Source organism: Mesoplodon densirostris, chromosome 15, assembly GCF_025265405.1.
Source record: "Mesoplodon densirostris isolate mMesDen1 chromosome 15, mMesDen1 primary haplotype, whole genome shotgun sequence".
In the NCBI taxonomy this organism is placed as follows: domain Eukaryota; kingdom Metazoa; phylum Chordata; class Mammalia; order Artiodactyla; family Ziphiidae; genus Mesoplodon; species Mesoplodon densirostris.
The window spans coordinates 28,875,671-28,897,177 of record NC_082675.1 but is presented as its reverse complement, the minus strand read 5'-3'; the positions used below and the strand labels follow the sequence as shown (position 1 = coordinate 28,897,177).

The 21,507-nt window shown below is 42.6% G+C and overlaps 1 protein-coding gene across 3 annotated transcripts in view; it reads right to left on the bottom strand.

The window, feature by feature from the left end:
* The window catches only part of PTPN2 (protein tyrosine phosphatase non-receptor type 2), an 80,712-nt gene extending 61,591 nt beyond the window's left edge, over positions 1 to 19,121 (bottom strand). For all 3 annotated transcript variants that reach the window (XM_060119143.1, XM_060119144.1, XM_060119142.1), the window contains exon 1: positions 18,950 to 19,121. In XM_060119143.1, the coding sequence (XP_059975126.1) occupies positions 18,950 to 19,111 (162 nt within the window). In that variant the 5' untranslated portion in view covers positions 19,112 to 19,121. The remainder of the gene's footprint in view (positions 1 to 18,949) is intronic.
* Between the last annotated feature and the right edge of the window lie 2,386 nt (positions 19,122 to 21,507).

The following is a 21,507-nucleotide window of genomic DNA, read 5'->3' as shown; positions in this document are numbered from 1 at the left end:
CAGAGCAACTAAGCCTGTGCGTCACAACTACTAAGCCTGTGCTCTACAGTCCACAAGCCACAGCTACTAAAGCCCACGTGCCTAGAGCCTGTGCTCCACAACAAGAGAAGCCACCGCAGTCAGAAGCCTGTGCACAGCAATGAAGAGCAGCCCCCGCTCACTGCAACTAGAGAAAGCCCGCGCGCAGCAATGAAGACCTGATGCAGCAATCAATCAATCAATCAATCAATAAAAAATAAAAAAAAAATAAACTGAACCAAAAAGGTGAAAGACTTGTACTCTAAAACCTATAAAACATGGCTGAAAGAAATTAAAGACAACCTAAATAAATAGAAAGATAGGGCTTCCCTGGTGGCGCAGTGGTTGAGAGTCCGCCTGCCGATGCAGGGGACGCGGGTTCGTGCCCCGGTCTGGGAGGATCCCACATGCCGCGGAGCGGCTTGGCCCGTGAGCCATGGCCGTTGAGCCTGCGTGTCCGGAGCCTGTGCTCCGCAATGGGAGAGGCCACGACAGTGAGAGGCCCACATACCGCAAAAAAAAAAAAAAGAAAGATATCTCATGTTCGTGGATTGGAAGACTTAATATCAAGATGACAGAGCTACCCAAAGTATTATACTGATTCAGTGTAATCCCTATCAAAATCCCAATGCCAATTTTACAGTAATGGAAAAACTCATCCCAAAATTCATATGAAAAGTCAAGGGACCCTGAAAAGCCAAACAATATTGAAAAAGAATAACAAAGTTGGAGGAATCACACTTCCCAATTACAAAACTTACAGAGCTAGAGTAATCAAACGCATGTGGTATGGCATAAAGATAGACAGAGATTGATGGGATACAACAGAGTTCAGAAATAAACCCTCAGAGGGACTTCCCTGGTGGCGCAGTGGCTGAGACTCCATGCTCCCAATACAGGGGGCCCAGGTTCGATCCCTGGTCAGGAAACCAGATCCCACAGGCATGTCACAACCAAGAGTTTGCATGCCACAACAAAGGAACCAGCGAGCCGCAATTAAAGAGCCTTTGAGCCACAACTAAGGAACCCGCCTGCCACAACTAAGACTGGGTGCAACCAAATAAATAAATAAATATTTTTTTAAAAAAAGAAAGAAACCCTCAGATCTATGGTCAACTGATTTTCAACAAGGGGGCCAAGACCATCCAATGTGGAAAGGACAGTCTTTTCAACAAATGGTGCTAGGAAAATGAGACATCCACATGCAAAATAATGACGTTGCACTATTACCGTATACCTTCCACAAAAATTAACTAAAAATGGATCAAAGACTTAAATGTAAGAGCTAAAACTATAAAAAAGTCTTAGAAGAAAACATAGGGATTGAAAATCTTCATGATCTTGAATTTGGCAATGGTTTCTTAAATTATGATACCAAAAGCACAGGCAACAAAAGAAAAATAGATGAATTGGACTTCATCCAAATTAAAGACTTATGTGCATAAAATGACACTATCTAAAGAGTGAAAAGAAAACTCACAGATTGGGAGAAAGTATTTATATACCATGTATCTGACGAGATATTAATAACCAGGATATCTAAAGAACTGCTACAATTCAACAACAAAAGGACAATTAAAAAATAGGCAAAGACACTTGGGACTTCCCTGGTGGTCCAGTGGTTAAGATTCCACACTCCCAATGCAGGGGGCCTGGATTCAATCCCTGGTCAGAATCTGCATGCCACAACTAAGAGCCCGCATGCTGCAACTAAGACCTGGCACAGCCAAAGAAATAAATATTTTTTAAAAAAAGATAGGTAAAGACACTTATTAGAATGGCCAAAATCTAAAACACTGACAACACCAAATGATAACAAGGATGTAGAGCAACGGTAACTGTCATTCTCTGCTGGTGGGAATACAAAATGGTTCAGCCATTCTGGAAGACAGTTTGGTGCTTTCTTACGAAACTGCACATACAATCCAGCAATCATGCTCCTTGGTGTTTACCCAAAGGAGCTGAAAACTTATGTCCACATAAAAATCTACACATGGATGTTTATATCAGCTTTATTCATAATTGTCAAAACTTGGAAGCAACAAATGTGTCCTTCAAGGGTTGAATGGATAAATAAATTGTGACACATCCAGACAATGGAATATTAATCAGTGTGAAAAAGAAATGAGCTATCAAGCCATGAAAAAACATGGAAGAACTTTAAATGCATATTACTAAGTAAAAGAAGCCAATCTGAAAACGCTACATACTGTATGACTCCAACTATATAACATTCTGGAAAAAAAAAAAAAGATGGAAACAGTAAAAGATCAGTGGTTGTCAGGGGTTGGAGGGATACAAGGTGGAGCACAGAGGATGTGTAAAAATACTCTGTATTATGCCATAGTGATGGATACATATCATATAATACATCAGTCCAAACCCACTGAATATACAACACCAAGAGCGAACCTTAATGTAAACTATGGATTTTGGTGATTATTATCTGTCAGTGTAGGTTCATGGGTTGAAACAAATGTGTCACTCTGGGTGCGGGGGAGGGGATGTTGATAATAGTGTGGGGTCAGGGGGTATATAAGAAATCTGCCTCTCAATTCAGCTGTGAACCTGAAACCACTCTAGAAAAGTAATGTCTTAATTAAACGCAAACCAAAAAAAAGCAAAGGACTTGAATAGTCATTTCTCCAAAGATTCAGAACTGGTAAATAGCACATGAAAAAGATGCTCAACATTCTTAGTCATTAGGGAAATGCAAATCTAAACCACATTGACATACCTACTACGCAGGACCATAATTTGTTTTTGTTTTTGTTTTTGCGGTACATGGGCCTCTCACTGTTGTGGCCTCTCCCGTTGCAGAGCACAGGCTCCGGACGCACAGGCTCAGTGGCCATGGCTCACGGGTCCAGCCGCTCCGCGGCATGTGGGATCTTCCCGGACCAGGGCACGAACCCGTGTCCCCTGCATCGGCAGGTGGACTTTCAACCACTGCGCCACGAGGGAAGCCCGACCATAATTTTTAAAATGGTAAATAACAAGTGTTAGGATGTGAGGAAAGCAGAAACTTTAAACATTGCTGGCGGTAATGTAAAATGTTGCAGCCACTGTGGAAAACAGTTTAGCAGTTCCTCCAATGCTAAACACAGAACTACCATATTATCCAGCAATTCCACTTCTAGGTCCAAACCAAAAGAATTAAAACCAGGGACTCCAATGAACACTTGCACAGCAATGTTCATAACAGCATTATTCACAATAGCCAAAAGGTGGAAACAATCCAAACATTCATTACCAGAGAAACAAAATGTGGCATACCCATTCAAAAAAAGTATTAGTCACCCATAAAAAAGGAATAAGGTTGTTACAGACGACAACATGGTTCAACGTTAAAAACATTATGTTAGGTGAAATTATCCAGACACAAAGGAACAAATATTGTATGTTTCCACTTGTATGAAGTACCTAGAAGAGGCAAATTCATAGAGCTAGAAAATAAAGCACAGGTTACCAGGGGCTGGGGGAGGAGGGACTAGGGAGTTATTGCTTAATGGGTACAGAGTTTCTGTTTGGGGTGCTGAAGGGGTTTGGGAAATGGTGGTGATGGTTGCATAACACTGTAAATGGAATAAATGACACTGCAGAGAGGGCAGACAGCAGAAGCAGGAAGAACTACAATTCTGCAGCCTGTGGAATGAAAACCACATTCACAGAAAGAAAGAAAGACAAAATGAAAAGGTAGAAAACTATGTACCAGATGAAGGAACAAGATAAAACCCCAGAAAAACAACTAAATGAAGTGGAGATGGGCAACCTTCCAGAAAAAGAATTCAGAATAATGATACTGAAGATGATACAGGACCTCAGAAAAACAATACAGGCAAAGATCAAGAAAATGCAAGAAATGTTTAACAAAAACCTAGAAGAATTAAAGAACAAACACCTAGAAGACTTAAATAACAAACAAAAAGAGATGAACAATACAATAACTGAAATGAAAAATAAACTAGAAGGAATCAATAGCAGAATAATTGAGGCAGAAGAACAGATAAGTGACCTGGAAGACAGAATGGTGGAATTCACTGCCGTGGAACAAAGAAAAAAGAATGAAAAGAAATGAAGACAGCCTAGGACAACATTAAACACACCAACATTTGCATTATAGGGCGTCCCAGAAGAAGAGAGATAGAAAGAACCCAAGGAAATATTTGAAGGGATTATAGTCAAAAACTTCCCTAACATGGGAAAGGAAATAGCCACCCAAGTCCAGGAAGTGCAGAGAGTCCCAGGCAGGATAAACCTAGTGAGAAACATACCGAGACACACAGTAATCAAATTGACAACAATTAAAGACAAAGAAAAAATTTTAAAAGCAACAAGGGATAAATGACAAATAACATACAAGGGAACTCCCATAAGGTTAACAGCTGATTTCTCAGCAGAAACTCTACGTGCCAGAAGGGAGTGGCATGATATACTGAAAGTGATGAAACGGAAGAACCTACAACCAAGATTACTCTACCTGGCAAGGACCTCATTCAGATTCGATTGAGAAATCAAAAGCTTTACAGACAAGCAGAAGCTAAGAGAATTCAGCACCATCAAACCAGCTCTACAACAAATGCTAAAGGAACTTCTCTAAGTGGAAAACACAAGACAAGAAAAGGACCTACAAAAACAAACCCAAAACAATTAAGAAAATGGTAACAGAAGCATACGTATTGATAATAACCTTGAATGTGAATGGATTAAATGCTCCAACCCAAAGACACAGGCTTGCTGAATGGAAGCAAAAACAAGACCCACATACATGTTGTCTACAAGAGACCCACTTCAGACCCAGGGACACATACAGACTGAAAGTAAGGGGATGGAAAAAGATATTCCATGAAAATGGAAATCAAAAGAAAGCTGGAGTACCAATACTCATATGAGATAAAACAGACTTTACAGAATGTTACAAGAAATAAGAAAGGACACTACATAATGATCAAGGGATCAATCCAAGAAGAAGAGATAACAATTATAAATATATACGCACCCAACACAGAAGCACCTCTATACATAAAGCAAATGCTAAGAGCTATAAAAGAAGAAATTGACAGTAACATAGTAATAGAGGGGGACTTTAACATCTCACTTACACCAATAGACAGATCATCCAGACAGAAAATTAAGGAAACAAAACCTTTAAATGACACCGTAGACCAGAGAGATTTAATTGATATTTATAGGACTTTCCATCTGAAAATAGCAGATTACACTTTCTTCTCAAGTGCACACAGAATCTATTCTCCTGGATCTATTCTCCAGGATAGATCACAACTTGGGTCACAAATCAAGCCTCAGTAAATTTAAGAAAATTGAAATCATATAGAGCATCTTTTCCAAACACAGCGCTATGAGATTACAAATCAATTACAGGTAAAAAAATGTAAAAAACACAAATACATGGAAGCTAAACAATACATTACTAAGTAACCAAGAGATCACTGAAGAAGTCAAAGAGGAAATCAAAGAATACCTAGAGACAAATGACAACGAAAACATGATGATCCAAAACCTATGGGATGCAGCAAAAGTAGTTCTAAGAGGGAAGTTTATAGCAATACAAGCCTACCTCAAGAGACAAGAAAAATCTCAAATAAACAATGTAAACTTACACCTAAAGAAACTAGAGAAAGAAGAACAAGCAAAACCCAAAGTTAGTAAAAGAAAGAAATCATAAAGATCAGAGCAGAAATAAATGAAATAGAAACAAAGAAAACAATAGCAAAGATCAATAAAACTAAAAGCTGGTTCTTCGAGAAGATAAACAAAATTGATAAACCATTAGCCAGACTCATCAAGAAAAAGAGGGAGAGGACTCAAATCAATAAAATTAGATATGAAAAAGGAGAAGTTACAACAGACACCGCAGAAATACAAAGCATCCTAAAAGACTACTACAAGCAACTCTATGCCAATAAAATGGACAACCTGGAAGAAATGGACAAATTCTTAGAAAGGTATAACCTTCCAAGACTGAACCAGGAAGAAATAGAAAGTATGAACAGACAGATCACAAGTAATGAAATTGTAACTGTGATTAAAAATCTTCCAACATACAAAAGTCCAGGACCAGGTGGCTTCACAGGTGAATTCTATCAAACATTTAGGGAACAGCTAACACCCGTTCTTCTCAATTCTTCCAAAAAATTGCAGAGGAAGGAACACTCCCAAACTCATTCTATGAGGCCACCATCACCCTGATACCAAAACCAGACAAAGATACTACAAAAAAAAAGAAAATTACAGACCAATATCACTGATGAACATAGGTGCAAAAATCCTCAACAAAATACTAGCCATCAGAATCCAACAACACATTAAAAGGATCATACACCATGATCAAGTGGGATTCATCCCAGGGATGCAAGGATTCTTCAATATGCAAATCAATCAACGTGATACACCATATTAACAAATTGAAGAATAAGAACCATATGATCATCACAATAGATGCAGAAAAAGCTTTTGACAAAATTCAACACCCATTTGTGATAAAAACTCTCCAGAATATGGGCATAGAGGGAACCTATCTCAACATAATAAAGGCCATATACGACAAACCCAAAGCAAACATCATTCTCAATGGTGAAAAACTGAAAGCATTTCCTCTAAGATCAGGAACAAGACAAGGATGTCCACTCTCGCCACTATTACTCAACATAGTTTTGGAAGTCCTAGCCACCGCAATCAGAGCAGAAAAAGAAATAAAAGGGATACAAATTGGAAAAAAAGTAAAACAGTCACTGTTTACAGATGACATACTATACACAGATAACCCTAAAGATGCCAACAGAAAACTACTAGACCTAATCAATGAATTTGGTAAAGTTGCAAGATACAAAATTAATTCACAGAAATCTCTTGCATTCCTATACACTAAAAACAAAAGACGAGAAAGAGAAATTAAGGGAACAATCCCATTCACCATTGCAACAAAAAGAATAAAATACCTAGGAATAAACCTACCTAAGGAGGTAAAAGACCTGTACTCAGAAAGCTATAAGACACTGATGAAAGAAATCAAAGATGACACAAACAGATGGGAGAGATATACCATGCTCTTGGATTGTAAGAATCAATACTGTGAAAAGGACTATACTATCCAGAGCAGTCTACAGATTCAACACAATCCCTATCAAATTACCAATGTCATTTTCTACAGAACGAGAACAAAAAGTCTTAAAATTTGTATGGGGACACAAAAGACCCCGAATAGCCAAAGCAGTCTCCAAGGGAAAAAAAGGAGCTGGAGGAATCAGACTCCCTGACTTCAGACAATACTACAAAGCTACAGTAGTCAAGACAATATGGTACTGGGACAAAAACAGAAATATAGAACAATGGAACAGGATAGAAAGCCCAGAGATAAACCCACGCACCTATGGTCAACCAATCTATGACAAAGGATGCAAGGATATACAATGGAGAAAAGATAGTGTCTTCAATAAGTGGTGCTGGGAAAACTGGACAGCTACAGGTAAAAGAATGAAATTAGAACACTACCTAACTCTATACAGAAAAACAAATGCAAAACAGATTAAAGACCTAAGTGTAAGACTGGGCACTATAAAACTCTCAGAGGAAAACACAGGAAGAACACTCTTTGACATAAATCACAACAAGATGTTTTTTGACCCACCTCCTAGAGTAATGAAAATAAAAACAAAAATAAACAAATGAAACCTAAAGAAATTTAAAAGCTTTTGCACAGCAAAGGAAACTATCAACAAGACAAAAAGACAACCCTCAGAATGGGAGAAAATATTTGCAAACGAATCAATGGACAAAGGATTAATCTCCAAAATATATAAACAGCTCATGCAGCTCAATATGAAAAAAAAAACAACCCAATTAAAAAATGGACAGAAGACCTAAACAGACATCTCTCCAAAGAAGACATATAGATGGCCAAGAGGCACATGAAAAGCTGCTCAACATCTCTAATTATTAGAGAAATGCAAATCAAAACTACAATGGGGTATCACCTCACACCAGTCAGAATGGCCATCATCAAAAAATCTACAAACGACAAAGGCTGAAGAGGGTGTGGAGAAAAGGGAACCCTCTTGCACTATTGGTGGGAATGTAAATTGATACAGCTACTGTGGAGAACAGTATGGAAGTTCCTTAAAAAACTAAAAATAGAATTACCATATGACCCAGCAATCCCACTACTGGGCATATACCCAGAGAAAACCATAATTCAAAAAGATACATGCACTCCAATGTTCATTGCGGCACTATTTACAACACCCAGGTCATGGAAGCAACCTAAATGCCCATCGACAGATGAATGGATAAGATGTGGTACAGCAGAATATTACTCAGTCATAAAAAGGAACGAAATTGGGTCATTTGTAGAGACGTCATATAGAGTGAAGTAGGTCAGAAAGAGAAAAACAAATATCGTATATTAACGCAAATATGTGGAATTTAGAAAAATGGTACAGATGAACCAGTTTGAAAGGGAAAAACAGAGACACAGATGTAGAGAACAAACCTATGGACACCATGGGGGAAAGCGGGGTAGGGATGGTGGTGGTGGTGGTGGTGGTGGTGGTGGTGGTGGTGGTGGTGGTGGTGGTGGTGGTGGGATGAACCGGGAGATTGGGATTGATGCATATACACTAATATGTATAAAATAAATAATAACCTGCTGTATGAAGTAAATAAATAAATTTTTAAAAGTCATTACAGTGTATAATTTAAAATGGTTGAAATGGCAAACTGTTACTCATTTTTTACCACAAAAATAATTTAATTGGGTGTCTACCTCATTCCTCATATCAAAATCAAGCCCTGGTTGAGCAACGATTTAAACAGAAATAAAACCATAAAACTGCTGAAAAACACTGGAGAAAATTTTTTGTAATCATAGAGAAGCTCTGAGCCATGGCGCAAAAACTTAGAAAAGGTTGATAAATCTGCTTTCATAAATATTTTAAATTTCTACATGAAAAACTATCATAAACAAGGTCAAAAGATAATCCATGAATTGAAAAAGTATTTATAATATATGACAAACGCTTAACTTCCTTAATATGTAAAGAGCTCTTACATATCAGAAGGAGAAAGGAAATACAAATGACTCTTAAAAATAAAAACTGTTAAACTTCATTCACAGTAAGAGAATTGCAAAATATAACAAGAGTAAGACCATTTTCCACCTATCAGACAAAGATTAAAAAACTAGGTAAAGGTGTAGGGAAACAGGCACATTCTTATACTATTTATTGATGGACAAGTACAACTTCTTTGGAAGGTTATTCACTGCAGCATTGCTTACCATAGCTAAAGACTAGAAATAACCCATATGTCCATTATAGATGAGTGCTTAAATAATGAATACCGTTCAACTGTTAAAATGAACACATGAAATCTAAAGGGAAGGATTTTCAAAATATAAGTGAAAAAAGCAAGGTGCAAAACAGTATGCTGTTTGTTTCACAGGGGTTGGACAGAGAGAGAGGGAGTGAGAAGGGAGAGAGGAGAGTGATCACCTACAGGGAAGGAATGAGGGAGCATGGGGGCAGTGACTTACTTTTCCACTACACACCCTTCTGTACTGTTCTCATTTTTGCCATGTTCATGTAATCCTAACCAAATTATTTACTTATTTATGTATTAAACCACAAGTTCTGGGAGTTCTCTGGTGGTGCAGTGGTTAAGAATCCACCTGCCAATGCTGGGGACACGGGTTCGAGCCCTGGTCCAGGAAGATCCTACATGCCGCAGAGCGACTAAGCCCGTGCACCACAACTACTGAGCCTGCGCTCTAGAGCCCGTGAGCCACAACTACTGAGCCCACGTGCCACAACTACTGAAGCCTGCGCACCTAGAGCCTGTGCTCTGCAACAAGAGAAGCCACCGCAATGAGAAGCCCACTCACCGCAACGAAGAGTAGCCCTCGCTCGCTGCAACTAGAAAAAGCCTGAGCACAGCAAGACCCAATGCAGCCAAAAATTAATTAATTAATTAATTAATTAATTAAAACAAAACAAAACGAAACACACAAGCTCTAAAATTCAGTCCTGGATTCCTATCTGTATCTACTGCTTAACTGCACTATAAATTTGGAAAAGTTGAATCTCTGTTTTCTCATCTGTAGCCACCTACAAATGAGTTACATAGCATTTGCCTGATACAAAGTAGAAGTTTAGTCAAGATATGCTATTTTATTCTTTTTTTAAAAAAATAAATTTATTTATTTATTTTTGGCTGCGTTGGGCCTTCATTGCTGCGCATGGGCCCCCTCTAGTTGTGGCGAGCGGGGGCCACTCTTTGTTGCGGTGCGCAGGCTTCTCATTGAGGTGGCCTCTCTTTGTTGCAGAGCACGGGCCCTAGAATGCGCGGGCTTCAGTAGTTGTGGCACGCGGGCTCAGTGGTTGTGGCTCGCAGGCTCTAGAGCACAGGCTCAGTAGTTGTGGCGCACGGGCTTAGTCGCTCCGCGGCATGTGGGATCTTCCAGGTCCAGGGCTCGAACCCATGTCCCCTGCATTGGCAAGCGGATTCCCAACCACTGCACCACCAGGGAAGTTCCTATTTTATTCTTATTGAAGTCTTTTCCTCACAGAGGAGGGCCTCTCAAAAAGAAGTGTGATACACAGCAGAAATTATTCCACCAGGAATCTTATCTCCCCAACCAGCGACGGGCATAATACGAAGAACCATAACACATGCAACATATTTAGCTTCCTACTTCACTGTGTCCATCCACAGGATCTTTATACAGAGTATATGCACAAAGATTTGACTAATAAAACAAAGTGAACACTTAACCATCATATAATTCAGGATTCACTTAGGGACCTTAAGTATAAAGAAAGAAATTTCAGTATTTCTCCCATAAGTAGAAACTATCAATTTGGGATTACCTTTAAGTCCTACTTTTTTCTTATAAAATTAATATCTCTTTTCCAATTTCCTAAATTCTTATTTGCTGTTCCATCACAACAGCTCAAGGTAGAATATTCTAAAGTACAACAAGGATATAACGTTTTCTGTGTACTATATAGAACAAAGCTATGTACCAAACACTAAAGTATTATTTAATATTATATCATAATAAAGTGTTATAACTATCTCACCCTGACAATGTTACAGTAATAGAGATTTTAAAAAATAAAAACTTAAGATTTGTAATGTGAACCTATGTTTTCACTGGTTGAGGCATAAATCAGTTCCTGCTGTCGTGGAGGACCACCTGGATGGTCTAAGGTCCCAGCCTTGACTAGGAAGAGTGGGCCACCCCTGGGAACCTTACCCTAGGCTGCCTCAAGAATTCCTGGAAGCACTACTAAGTAACCTGTCAGAGGAAATGATAGCTTTCAGAGTATAAGGTTGTTTGAATACAGTGAAAGAAGAAACAAAATAATTCAGTATGAGATTTTCTTTAGAGGAAGGAAGGCAGTTTAACACAAAGTTATCAGTGATCAGTGACATGACCCAAATGAACTAGGTGATAGAACAAAGAGCATATTAAATCAGAGTCCTGGGTGGTGAAAGGAATAGGAGCACATAAAAACAAACAAACCTCCCAAACTGAAAAAGATACCAGAAATCCACAGATACAAGTTTCCTGGAGGTCATCAACCTCAACAGTCCTTAGGGATCTATGATACCCTTGAAATCACATGCCAAATGTGGGGGAATTGTATGTATGTGGCCATGTCTCATTTTCACAGGTTTCATCCTAAAGGTGTCTACGATCTTTAAAAGCAAGGATTTCACTGTTAAGTCAAAACAGCTTCCTGAAACATTATTACTACTGTACCATAAATAGAACATTAAATTAGCACTACAGTAAATATATTTAAAATAGCACTACACTTACTTCAGACAACAGCCCAGCAAGGTACAACAGCATTCCAACTAAGAATGTAACAGAAGAGTTTACTATTCCACTCAGAACAGCAGAGTCAGAACTTATGCTTTAACACTTAGCCTGCTGAACTGTATCTGTTCCTTAGTTATCAGCTGCTATGTTTTAAGTTTATATGCTAAATTGACTTAGTATACGGTTAGTCACTATTATCCAAAGTAACTATCCAAAGTAACGAAGGGTATTATCCACAGTTCTAAATTACTAGTTGGTTTAAATATTCTCTGCCCCTAACAGTTTACCAATAAGAAATCATTTTAATGGCACCACCAACAGGGAACAGAGCACGGAGAATCTAGATAAGAATTTCCAGGGGAAACAAATCATATGAATGCTTATCTGAGAAAGTGAATTAACACACTTATGTTAATTTTAATTCTGCTCTCCTAGATCTTATCTGTCCATATCTCTGGTTTACTCTTTGGAAGAGTGAACAGAGTAAGAAAACAAAGCAATCAGACAGGGTGTCCGGAACCGCAGGAGACTGCAAGAGCTGTGATAGTTCTCCAACTGGGTACAGGGAATTCTTGTGGATACTAATGATCTGGGAGAAGCCAAAAAGGGCTATTGGAGATTCTGGTTAAAATAAAAAAACTGAACAAGAGGCAAGCTAGAAAGAGTAGGAGACAACACAGCTATCTGAATTTCCATGATTATAGGTATCAGTAACCTACAGAACCTGTCAAAGGCAAAACAGTTTTATTTCTAGTTCTATATTCTTCACTGGAGAATCATTCCCCCAGTTGCTTTTCCTTAAAGCAGTGGTTCTTACCTTCTGAGGAATCACAGAGCTCCATTTAAGAATCTGACCAAAGTTGTACTTCCCTGGTGGCGCAGTGGTTAAGAATCCGCCTGCCAATGCAGGGGACACGGGTTCGAGCCCTGGTCCAGGAAGATCCCACATGCTGCGGAACAACTTAAGCCCGTGCGCCCCAACTACTGAACCTGTACTCTAGAGCCTACGAGCCACAACTACTAAGCCAGCATGCCACAACTACTGAAGCCCACGCACCTAGAGCCCGTGCTCTGCATCAAGAGAAGCCATCGCAATGAGAAGCCCACGCACCGCAATGAAGAGTAGCCCCCACTCGCCACAACTAGAGAAAGCCCGTGTGCAGCAGTGAAGACCCAATGCAGCCAAAAATAAATAAATAAAATAAATTTTTTAAAAAAGAAAGAATCTGACCAAAGCTATGGAATCCCCCAGAAACTACATCCCCCAGGGCATTCAAACAAGTTAGCACAGTTTCAGGGGACTTGAAAATCCCTTTCCAGTCTGATCCATGGATCCCAGATGCTGTTTTAAAGGCCTCCAGTCCCAAAATGACCCGCCCTATTATAATACATTCTACTCTCTTCTTGCCGTCAAAAATGTAAATGATTCTCTCAGTACCATTAATCTCAATTAGATCATAAGAAGAAAGCAACATAGGCTGTCATGCTGGTCAAGCAGGACAGTGCTGCAGTGAAAATCACAAGGACGGGATTTAGGCCCCCGCTGTATCACTAATGGATATGGTGACCTTACAGAAGTCACAACCTCGTGCTGGACGGTGTCTCCTCAGCTGTGAATGAGGGGCTGGAATAAACCAAGGTGCTGACATCTTACAAAGGGAGCAGTACTCTTGTTTAGAGAATACTAACTGAGCATCTAACACACTACAGGCCTACAGGCAGATGGTGGGGAAACAAAGGAAAATGAGGCAGCCCTCAAGGAGCCAGAAAGACAAGTAGACAGTTATGAAGCAATGTGACTGGACTTCCCTGGTGGCGCAGTGGTTAAGAACCTGCCTGCCAACAGGGAACATGGGTTTGAGCACTGGTCCGGAAAGACCCCACATGCCGCGGAGCAACTAAGCCCGCCCGCCACAGCTACTTAAGCCCGTGCCTAGAGACTGTGCTCCACAACAAGAGAAGCCACCGCAATGAGAAGCCCACACACCTCAATGAAGAGTAGCCCCCACTCACCACAACTAGAGAAAACCCGCAGGCAGCAACGAAGACCCAACGTAGCCAAAAATAAATAAATAAATAAATGTATTTAAAAAACAAAAATAAAACAATGTGACTCATACTCTAATAAAAGAATATAGAGGGTTCAGGAATCAGAGAAGGATCATACAACTAAAGTCTAGTCTTGGAGACACTTCCCAGAAAATAAGGTAGGCACAGAGTATGTCCAACATGTGCAAAGACTCCAAGGTGTGAGAAAGCAGGTGATTCTCAAGGAAATTCAAGGAGTTTAATATGGCAAGCACTGAGAACTTAAATTAAAGGCTGGCAGGAGAACATGCAACAGACACTGCAAGGGAACTGTTTTACAATAAGATAGCTTTGATTTATCCTCCACACTGGCTGCTCACTGTGAGTACTAGAAGAATAGAGTTCATTTGATATTTAACTTCTAAAAATTAGTTGAATCACAAATGGTAAAAACTGCTCTTACTCTGACAATATTTGAACTACGAATTTCTAATAAAGAAAAATGACCAGTCAGTTAAGAGTTCCACGAAGTCTGATTAATCAACCAAATTCCTTCTGAGCTACCACTTACTAGAAACATTATTCCATGACTTAGCTTTTGCCATTTCCCTACAGTTTTACTCTCTTACCCGAAAGGCTCACAGTACTCCATTCCTTTCCTATGCCCTTCTAATGCCCCAGCCTGATTCAGACAGCAATCATCAGCGACAAAGGAAAAGCAAAAAGCAATCATGAACATTTCTCAAAAAGCCAGAATTAACCTCAGACTACATTAATGTATTAGTCTGTCGCTCAGACAAATTAGACTTTTCCAGCAATCTCACTTCTGCCAACCATGCCCGTTCAAGACAAGTCTTCTGCCATGTGCTCCTGATCCCATCAGCTCCTGCTTCCTGAGGTTTCTGGCTCCAATAATCTTCCCTTCTCTTTCTTCAACCTCCAATCTCTTTAGGCTTCCCCCCTCCCCAATTATGTGAACACATCAAGTCACCCATCTGTGGTAGGAAGTCATGTTCAGCAAACACATATCAAGTGCCCACTAGGTGCCTGAATCTGTACAAGGCACTGGCACAGACTGCAGGAAGGCTAATGAGGCCAAGAAAAGATAAACTAAGAGTCAGCTCCAACCCAGTCATTCATTCCCAGAAACCTCCCATTTCAAAAGTTATGTTATAAAAGCAACTGTTCAAAGGGGGTAAAAAGAGTAAGGGGCCAGGGCTTCCCTGGTGGCGCAGTGGTTAAGAATCTGCCTGCCAATGCAAGGGACAGGGGTTTGAGCCCTGGCCTGGGAAGATCCCACATGCCACAGAGCAAGTAAGCCCGTGTGCTGCAACTGCTGAGCCTGCGCTCTAGAGCCCGTGAGCCACAACTACTGAGAGCGTGTGCCACAACTACTGAAGCCCACGTGCCTCGAGCCCATGCTCCGCAACAAGAGAAGCCACAACAATGAGAAGCCTGCACACCGCAACGAAGAGTAGCCCCCGGTCACCACAACTAGAGAAAGCCCGTGCACAACAACAAAGACCCAATGCGGCCAAAAATAAAAACAAATAAATAAGAAAAAAATTTTTTAAAGGGTAAGGGGCCAGAGTATCAGTCTCAAAATAATACATTCCCTTTTCCTACAAGACTTTGAATAATAAGGTATAAAGCAAAAGTCCTCACACCACTAAGCAAGTCTAGCTCTTAGTTATATTTAGCTTTTTTGCTCAGGAGCAAAACCTTTCTTTTCCTAGTCAAATTTGTATTGCCAAAAAAAGCATAACTCTTCTCAAACGTTATCATCAATATACCCACTGCTGTGATCTACAAAGAAGAAAGCCCACTATAACACTTTTTCCTACTCAAACGATAGTGGTTTGCTTAACAGAAACTGTGGTCTCAAAGTCCTGTGTTGCTGTATCACATCCAATGCCCTGCCTTGAAAGGGGAGGCCATGGGACACTAGGGGTACATACCAGGGGATCCCACCCTGCAAGGGAAGGCAGGGAAGCTCCTCCCACCGCCTCACCCTGAGGAAGTGAGACTCCAGGAATGAGGAGGAGGTAGTTAAGCAAAGGGGGAAAGAAAAAGGGAAAGAAAAGTTGTGCTCAGGCAAAGAGAACTATATCTACAAAGGCCTTAAGGGAAGGACAGACAGCACATTTCAAGGAACAGAAGAACCCAATGACAAAGAGGGAAGAAAGTCATATGGGGAGGCAGGACCTGTGGTCTTGTGAGCCGTGGCAGGGGTTTGAAGTCTACATGGTGAGCAATGGGAAACCACTGAAGGTTTAAAGTAGGGAAGTCACATACTCATGCTTCATTTCAGCCACAATTCCCCACTCCATCCCACATGTGACTTCTGTATTCCACTCAACTTGCTCTTTTCAAGGAATGTGTTGCTCTTTTAGCCATTAATTTAATGGGCACTTTCGGTTTTGACCTTGGTGCCCCTGCAGCACGTGCCTGCTGAGCATCAGCTCCCTCCACACCCACCACCAATTTTCCCCCCACTTCTATGGCTATTCCTCTCTAGCCTTTCTTTTTTGCAAGCTCCTTTTTCTCTACCTATGCCCTTAAACATCGTTATCTGTCAAGACTCTGACCTTGGCTTTCAGCATTTCCAAACCCTCTCTGTTTTCCCTAAGTGATCTCACCTGCATCTAGGACCTCAAATACCACCTGCATGCTCATGATGTCCAAAATCATTTACAGCTCAGACCTCTCCTGAACTCCAAATTTATATATTAGACTATTCCCATTTTGATGTCTTACAGGAAGCAAATTGAACAGTTTCAAAACCAAACAAATCTATTCCCTTAGCATTTCAAATCTGTAACTCCCCTTCATTCTTCCTGCCACTGCCTGAGTTCAAGAGCTCAACATCTCTCCTCAGGTTGACTCCCAAAGACCCCCCTCCCTGTACCAGCTGCCCACAGTTAGCCACACCCAACCCACAGCTAGAATGGTCTTGCTAAAAAGTAAAGAGGATATGATTGTGGTACTTCCAAGCATCAAATTCCACAGTGGGTCCTATCAACTAGCTCACAGTCCTCAGACTGATCTACAAGGGCCCACGGGCTCCGTCTGAATCTCTGGTCTTGTCCCCCTGGCACCTCAACATCACACCGCACTCTGCACCAGGCTCAGCTGTTGGCAATTCTCTTGGCCTTCTATGCTCTGTGTCTCTGCACACATTTCCTCCTCCTCTGAACACTAATTCTCTCCCTCCCTCATTCTCCTCCCCTGGCCGACGTGTCCTTCAAGACTCAGGCAAGGCCATACCTCCTCCAGGAAGCTGTGCCAGGACTCCCAGATGCATCCTGTGGGGGATGCACAGCACCCTGTGCTTAACACGAGCTTCTGCATTCTTACTCTCATGTTTTCATCTGCTTCCCTACTTACCACTCCCCACTTGGCTGGATCCTGGAGAGCAGGGACTCCGTCTAACATTGGCACATGATAAGGTGTTACAAGTGAGTAAATGAAAATATGGAATTGTGATGAGGCCTTCAAGAGACCAAGTCCCAGAAGGTGAGTGCCTCAGGAGCAGGAACCTGGTCAGTGGCTCTCTGCTGAATCCCCAAGGCTCAGGGCAGGGTGCACAGCGCAATCTGTAGAATGGCTGAGTGGATGTTTAGAGTCAAAGGAAAACACTCAGAGTCAAAACTCTTTCTGGACTTGCTTTCCATTGTTCCTGGTTTGTGACCAACTTTAAACAAAACACCAGTGTATACTGACCAAACAAATGCTCTTGTTCTTCCACGAGGAAAAAAAAATAATAATAAGAGCTTTGACGAACCCACTAAAGGATTCTTAGGCAGAAGCCCATGGAAGGATTTCCTGAACTCTATGAAACTGAATGCAATTTTCAGTGAATATAAATGTATTTTTCTGGTGAGATGGATTACACTTTTCACTGAATATTCATGGATATTAATGATAACAAAAAAAGTCAAACTACTTAATCAAAATGTCAAGCTGAATTAAGCTGTAGCATGCACCGTCTCGTCTCAAACCTGTATTTTGATAAACCACTCGCAACCTGGGGACAGCAGCCTCTCCTAAAACAAATGTAACTGGAGAAGACGCAGCTGGCAGGCTCTCACATAGAGCTTCCTACGAGAATTTGCATTTAAAACTTACTATAATTGGGAAAGTCCTTACCAGCATTCTCTGAAGTTAGTACCCAATTCTAACACACTCTGACCCACGTGAATCAGGGTATTTATTACACGTCCTTCTAATGTGCTCAAGAAGAAAACGTTACATTACGAACATAATGACAAGAGGAACTGTCATCTAATTAAACGGGAAGGGGAAAAGCCCGGGAGCATCTAGGTTTACAGGAAAGCCCTTTTTTTTTGTCGTTTTACTGTACACAGAGCGACCTGACAGCGGGAGCAGCATTTAGCTCACAACCACTCACTGCAATCCTGGAAATAACATGCAATAATTAGCAGTAGGAAGCAGACAACTAAGTCACTTTAAAAGAGATAAAATGAAGTTCTGCTCGATCGAAAGGCTCCGTGGTTGACCCAGGAGACCGTCCCAGGGCGCGTCTCCACGAGGCGACCAAAAATCACGCCGGGCGCCCGCGTTCGGGGAGCTGCCTCACGACGCCCGGAGACCCGAGCCCCTCAGGCCGGGCCCCGGGGCGCGGACGACCCCTCGGCGCCTACCCTGACTCACCGAGCTCCTTCCAGAAAGCTCTGAGGGGGCGACGGCGTGCCGGGGACGCTTGGGCCGCGGCTGTCCGGCCGCCCCACCTCGGCTCGGCGACCCTCCCCGGCCCCCCGACCCCCTGACCCTCCAGCCGCCCCCCGTACCGTCGCGTCCACGCCCACGCCCGCCCCCCCGGCACCGCCCCCCGGAGCCCACTGCGCCTGCGCGCACGCGGCCGCCCCAACCCCGAGCGCCCGAGCGCCGAGGCCCGGGCGGCGCACGCGCGCCCTGAGGTGGCCCGCGCGCCGCCACTTCCGCCCCAGCGGGAGGCGGCGACTCCCTGTGGGCGCCGGCTTGCTCAAGCCAGGTCCTCGGAGGGAGCGGCGGCGGCTGCGCGAGCCCGCCACTCACCAGGTACAGCTGCTGCCAGCGATTCTGAGCGTCCAACTCATCAAACTCCCGCTCGATGGCGGCCGACATGGCGGCGGCCGCGAGCTGGCGGGAAGGAGCCTGCGCCGGCGGAGAGGCTCGGGCCCCACACGATCCGGGCAGCGCGCAGCCGCTGCCGCGCATGCGTGCTCCACTCCCGCCACGCCCCCACGCCGCCCCGGCCGCAGGGAAAGTACCTGGTTCGTGACGTCAGCGCGCCGGCTGCCCCGCGCGGGGCGGGGCGGCGGGGGAGGCGTGGTCCAGGCGGTGCCCAGGTGGAGGGGGCGGGGCTTGGCGGCGCCAGAGTCAGGGCTCCGGGGAGAGCAGCCGGTTTAGTGCCTTGGGGTTTGATTTTTATTTTGAACGTCCTCTAGGTCAGTTTAGCGGCCTGTGCCCCACTTTCTCCTCTCAGAAAATGTAAACCAGGTCTGATGCCCGCTCTTAGGCGCCCGCGGGTTTTGTGCCAAGTAAACCGCTGCAGCAAAAGGAGAAGCAACCTCTCCTGGAGGTTGGAGACAACAGCTTGTTAAGTAAACGTTACACAACTTAAAAGTTATTACCTGTAAAAAGAGCAAATCGTCTGTTACCAAACAAACGTGCTGGTTATGGAAATTATCTCGCTTCACATAGGGAAACTCATGTGCTTAGGACACCTTATCATCTTCAGTAAGAAATGTGAAGGGTTAGAAAAACGTCAGTGTGCTGTCCAACACTGAAATTTAAATTTTACTTAAAATTAAATGAAATGACAAAGATTCTCTCCTTGACCAAACTCTACTCAGGATCCTCTGAGCTCTTTTTCAGCTAAGTCTCAACTTTTGGGCTGCCCTGTTTCTCTCTGCATTGTCGAATTTTAGCAAGAATCCTGGTAAGTCAGTTAACCAGAATCCCCCATTCTCAGTATCTGGTTACTCTTAATTTTTCTTTTCTTTTTTTTTTTTGGCCACACCTCACAGCATGCAGAACTTCCCTGGACCAGGAATCGAACCTGCACGCCCTGCAGTGGAAGCACGGAGTCTTAACCCCTGGACCACCAGGGAAGTCCCTGATCACTCTTGATGTTTAACCAGGTTCCGCATCTTCTGCCGTCCCCCTGGGTGACATCTGATATCCGTGGCCTGCCTTCAGCTAGAATCCTATTAGGCTTACCCAGAACCCCCCTGTGCTTCTTCTATTAAAAACAAGACTACAGGCCCAAATTGAAGTCGCTTGGGAAGCCCCGTGTCACCAAACCTAAACTTGATGGTAGTTTCAGCTCTCCCAGAAATGGAACTTAAAGGAATAAATCAAGAATCACTAATTACCACTGGTTAGGTGATCTGCCTGATAGACCCCTGCCCTCGACCCTGCTGTAACCAGTTCACTTCTCTGCCTGGGATAACTCCCTTGTTCCAACTCCCTACTGCATGTAAGTCTTTCGTTTTGTGTAGCTTCTTGGGGCTCCTGTCCATCTGCCCAATAGATGAATCGTTTAATAAAGCCAATAAGATCTTTAAATTTTACTCAGTTGAATTTCGTTTTTTAACACCTCTTAGTAATTTTCCATCCACTGACCCCCCCCCCCCCGCTTTCCCCCAGCTTGGCTATAAATTCCCACTTCCCATTCTGAATTTGAAGTTGAGCCCAATCTCTCCCCCACTACAAGACCTATTGCCATTGTCCCTATACCTGTCACAGTAGTCACCCCACACACCTTGAATAAAGTCTTCCTTACCTCATCATCTTCTACAAGTGTCAGGAATAATTTTTTTCTTTAACAGAAATTGAGAATTCAGTTCCTCAGTTTAATTAGCCACATTTCAAATGCTCAATAGCCACATGAGCTAGTGGCTAAAGTATTGCAGAGCATACAAATCCTCGAAGTTCTGTGGAACAGAGCTACATGAGAGGTTTAAAATACTTGGGGAAAAAAGGGTCCTTACACACATAAAATAATGAAAACACTGATCAGAAAAACCCAGTAAGCTGTGGAAGCAAGAAGAAACTGTAATAAAGAAAATTAAGCAGCCAATCAGCCTTTCTACTTACAGAGTGTAATTGAGGAATATATAAGATCTCCCTCCAGAAGTGCCCCACAATCTAATTGTCCTGGTTTCTGAAGTTCTGTCCTTGAAACTGATTATTTAGATTAAAGGCATGGTATCTCCTGGGATACCCCATGTTTCTTAGCATCAATCACCTCATCAAATCTTGATCTCAAAGCAACAGTTCTTGTCACCAGATGCACACCATCCTTCAGGAACTCACTTGTCAACCCCCAGTTGGGGGAGCAGCGCTGGCCCTCTAACGGTTTGTCCTAGTTTGCTGCGAGCAGCTAGGATTCTAAGGCAGTGGTTCTCACCCCAGCAGCATCTGCATTGACTGCAAGCCATGAAATGAACAGAAATGAACTACATTCTCCACGTGGCACCATCTACCTCATTCCATGGGGGAGATGGGTTGCCCTGGACCCTCCAGTCTCCCTAGAGAGGCTCAGCATGGCCTCCAGCGGTTGGTGCTCCTGATGGTATCTTTCAGTTGTGAGACACATGGGAGGGGCA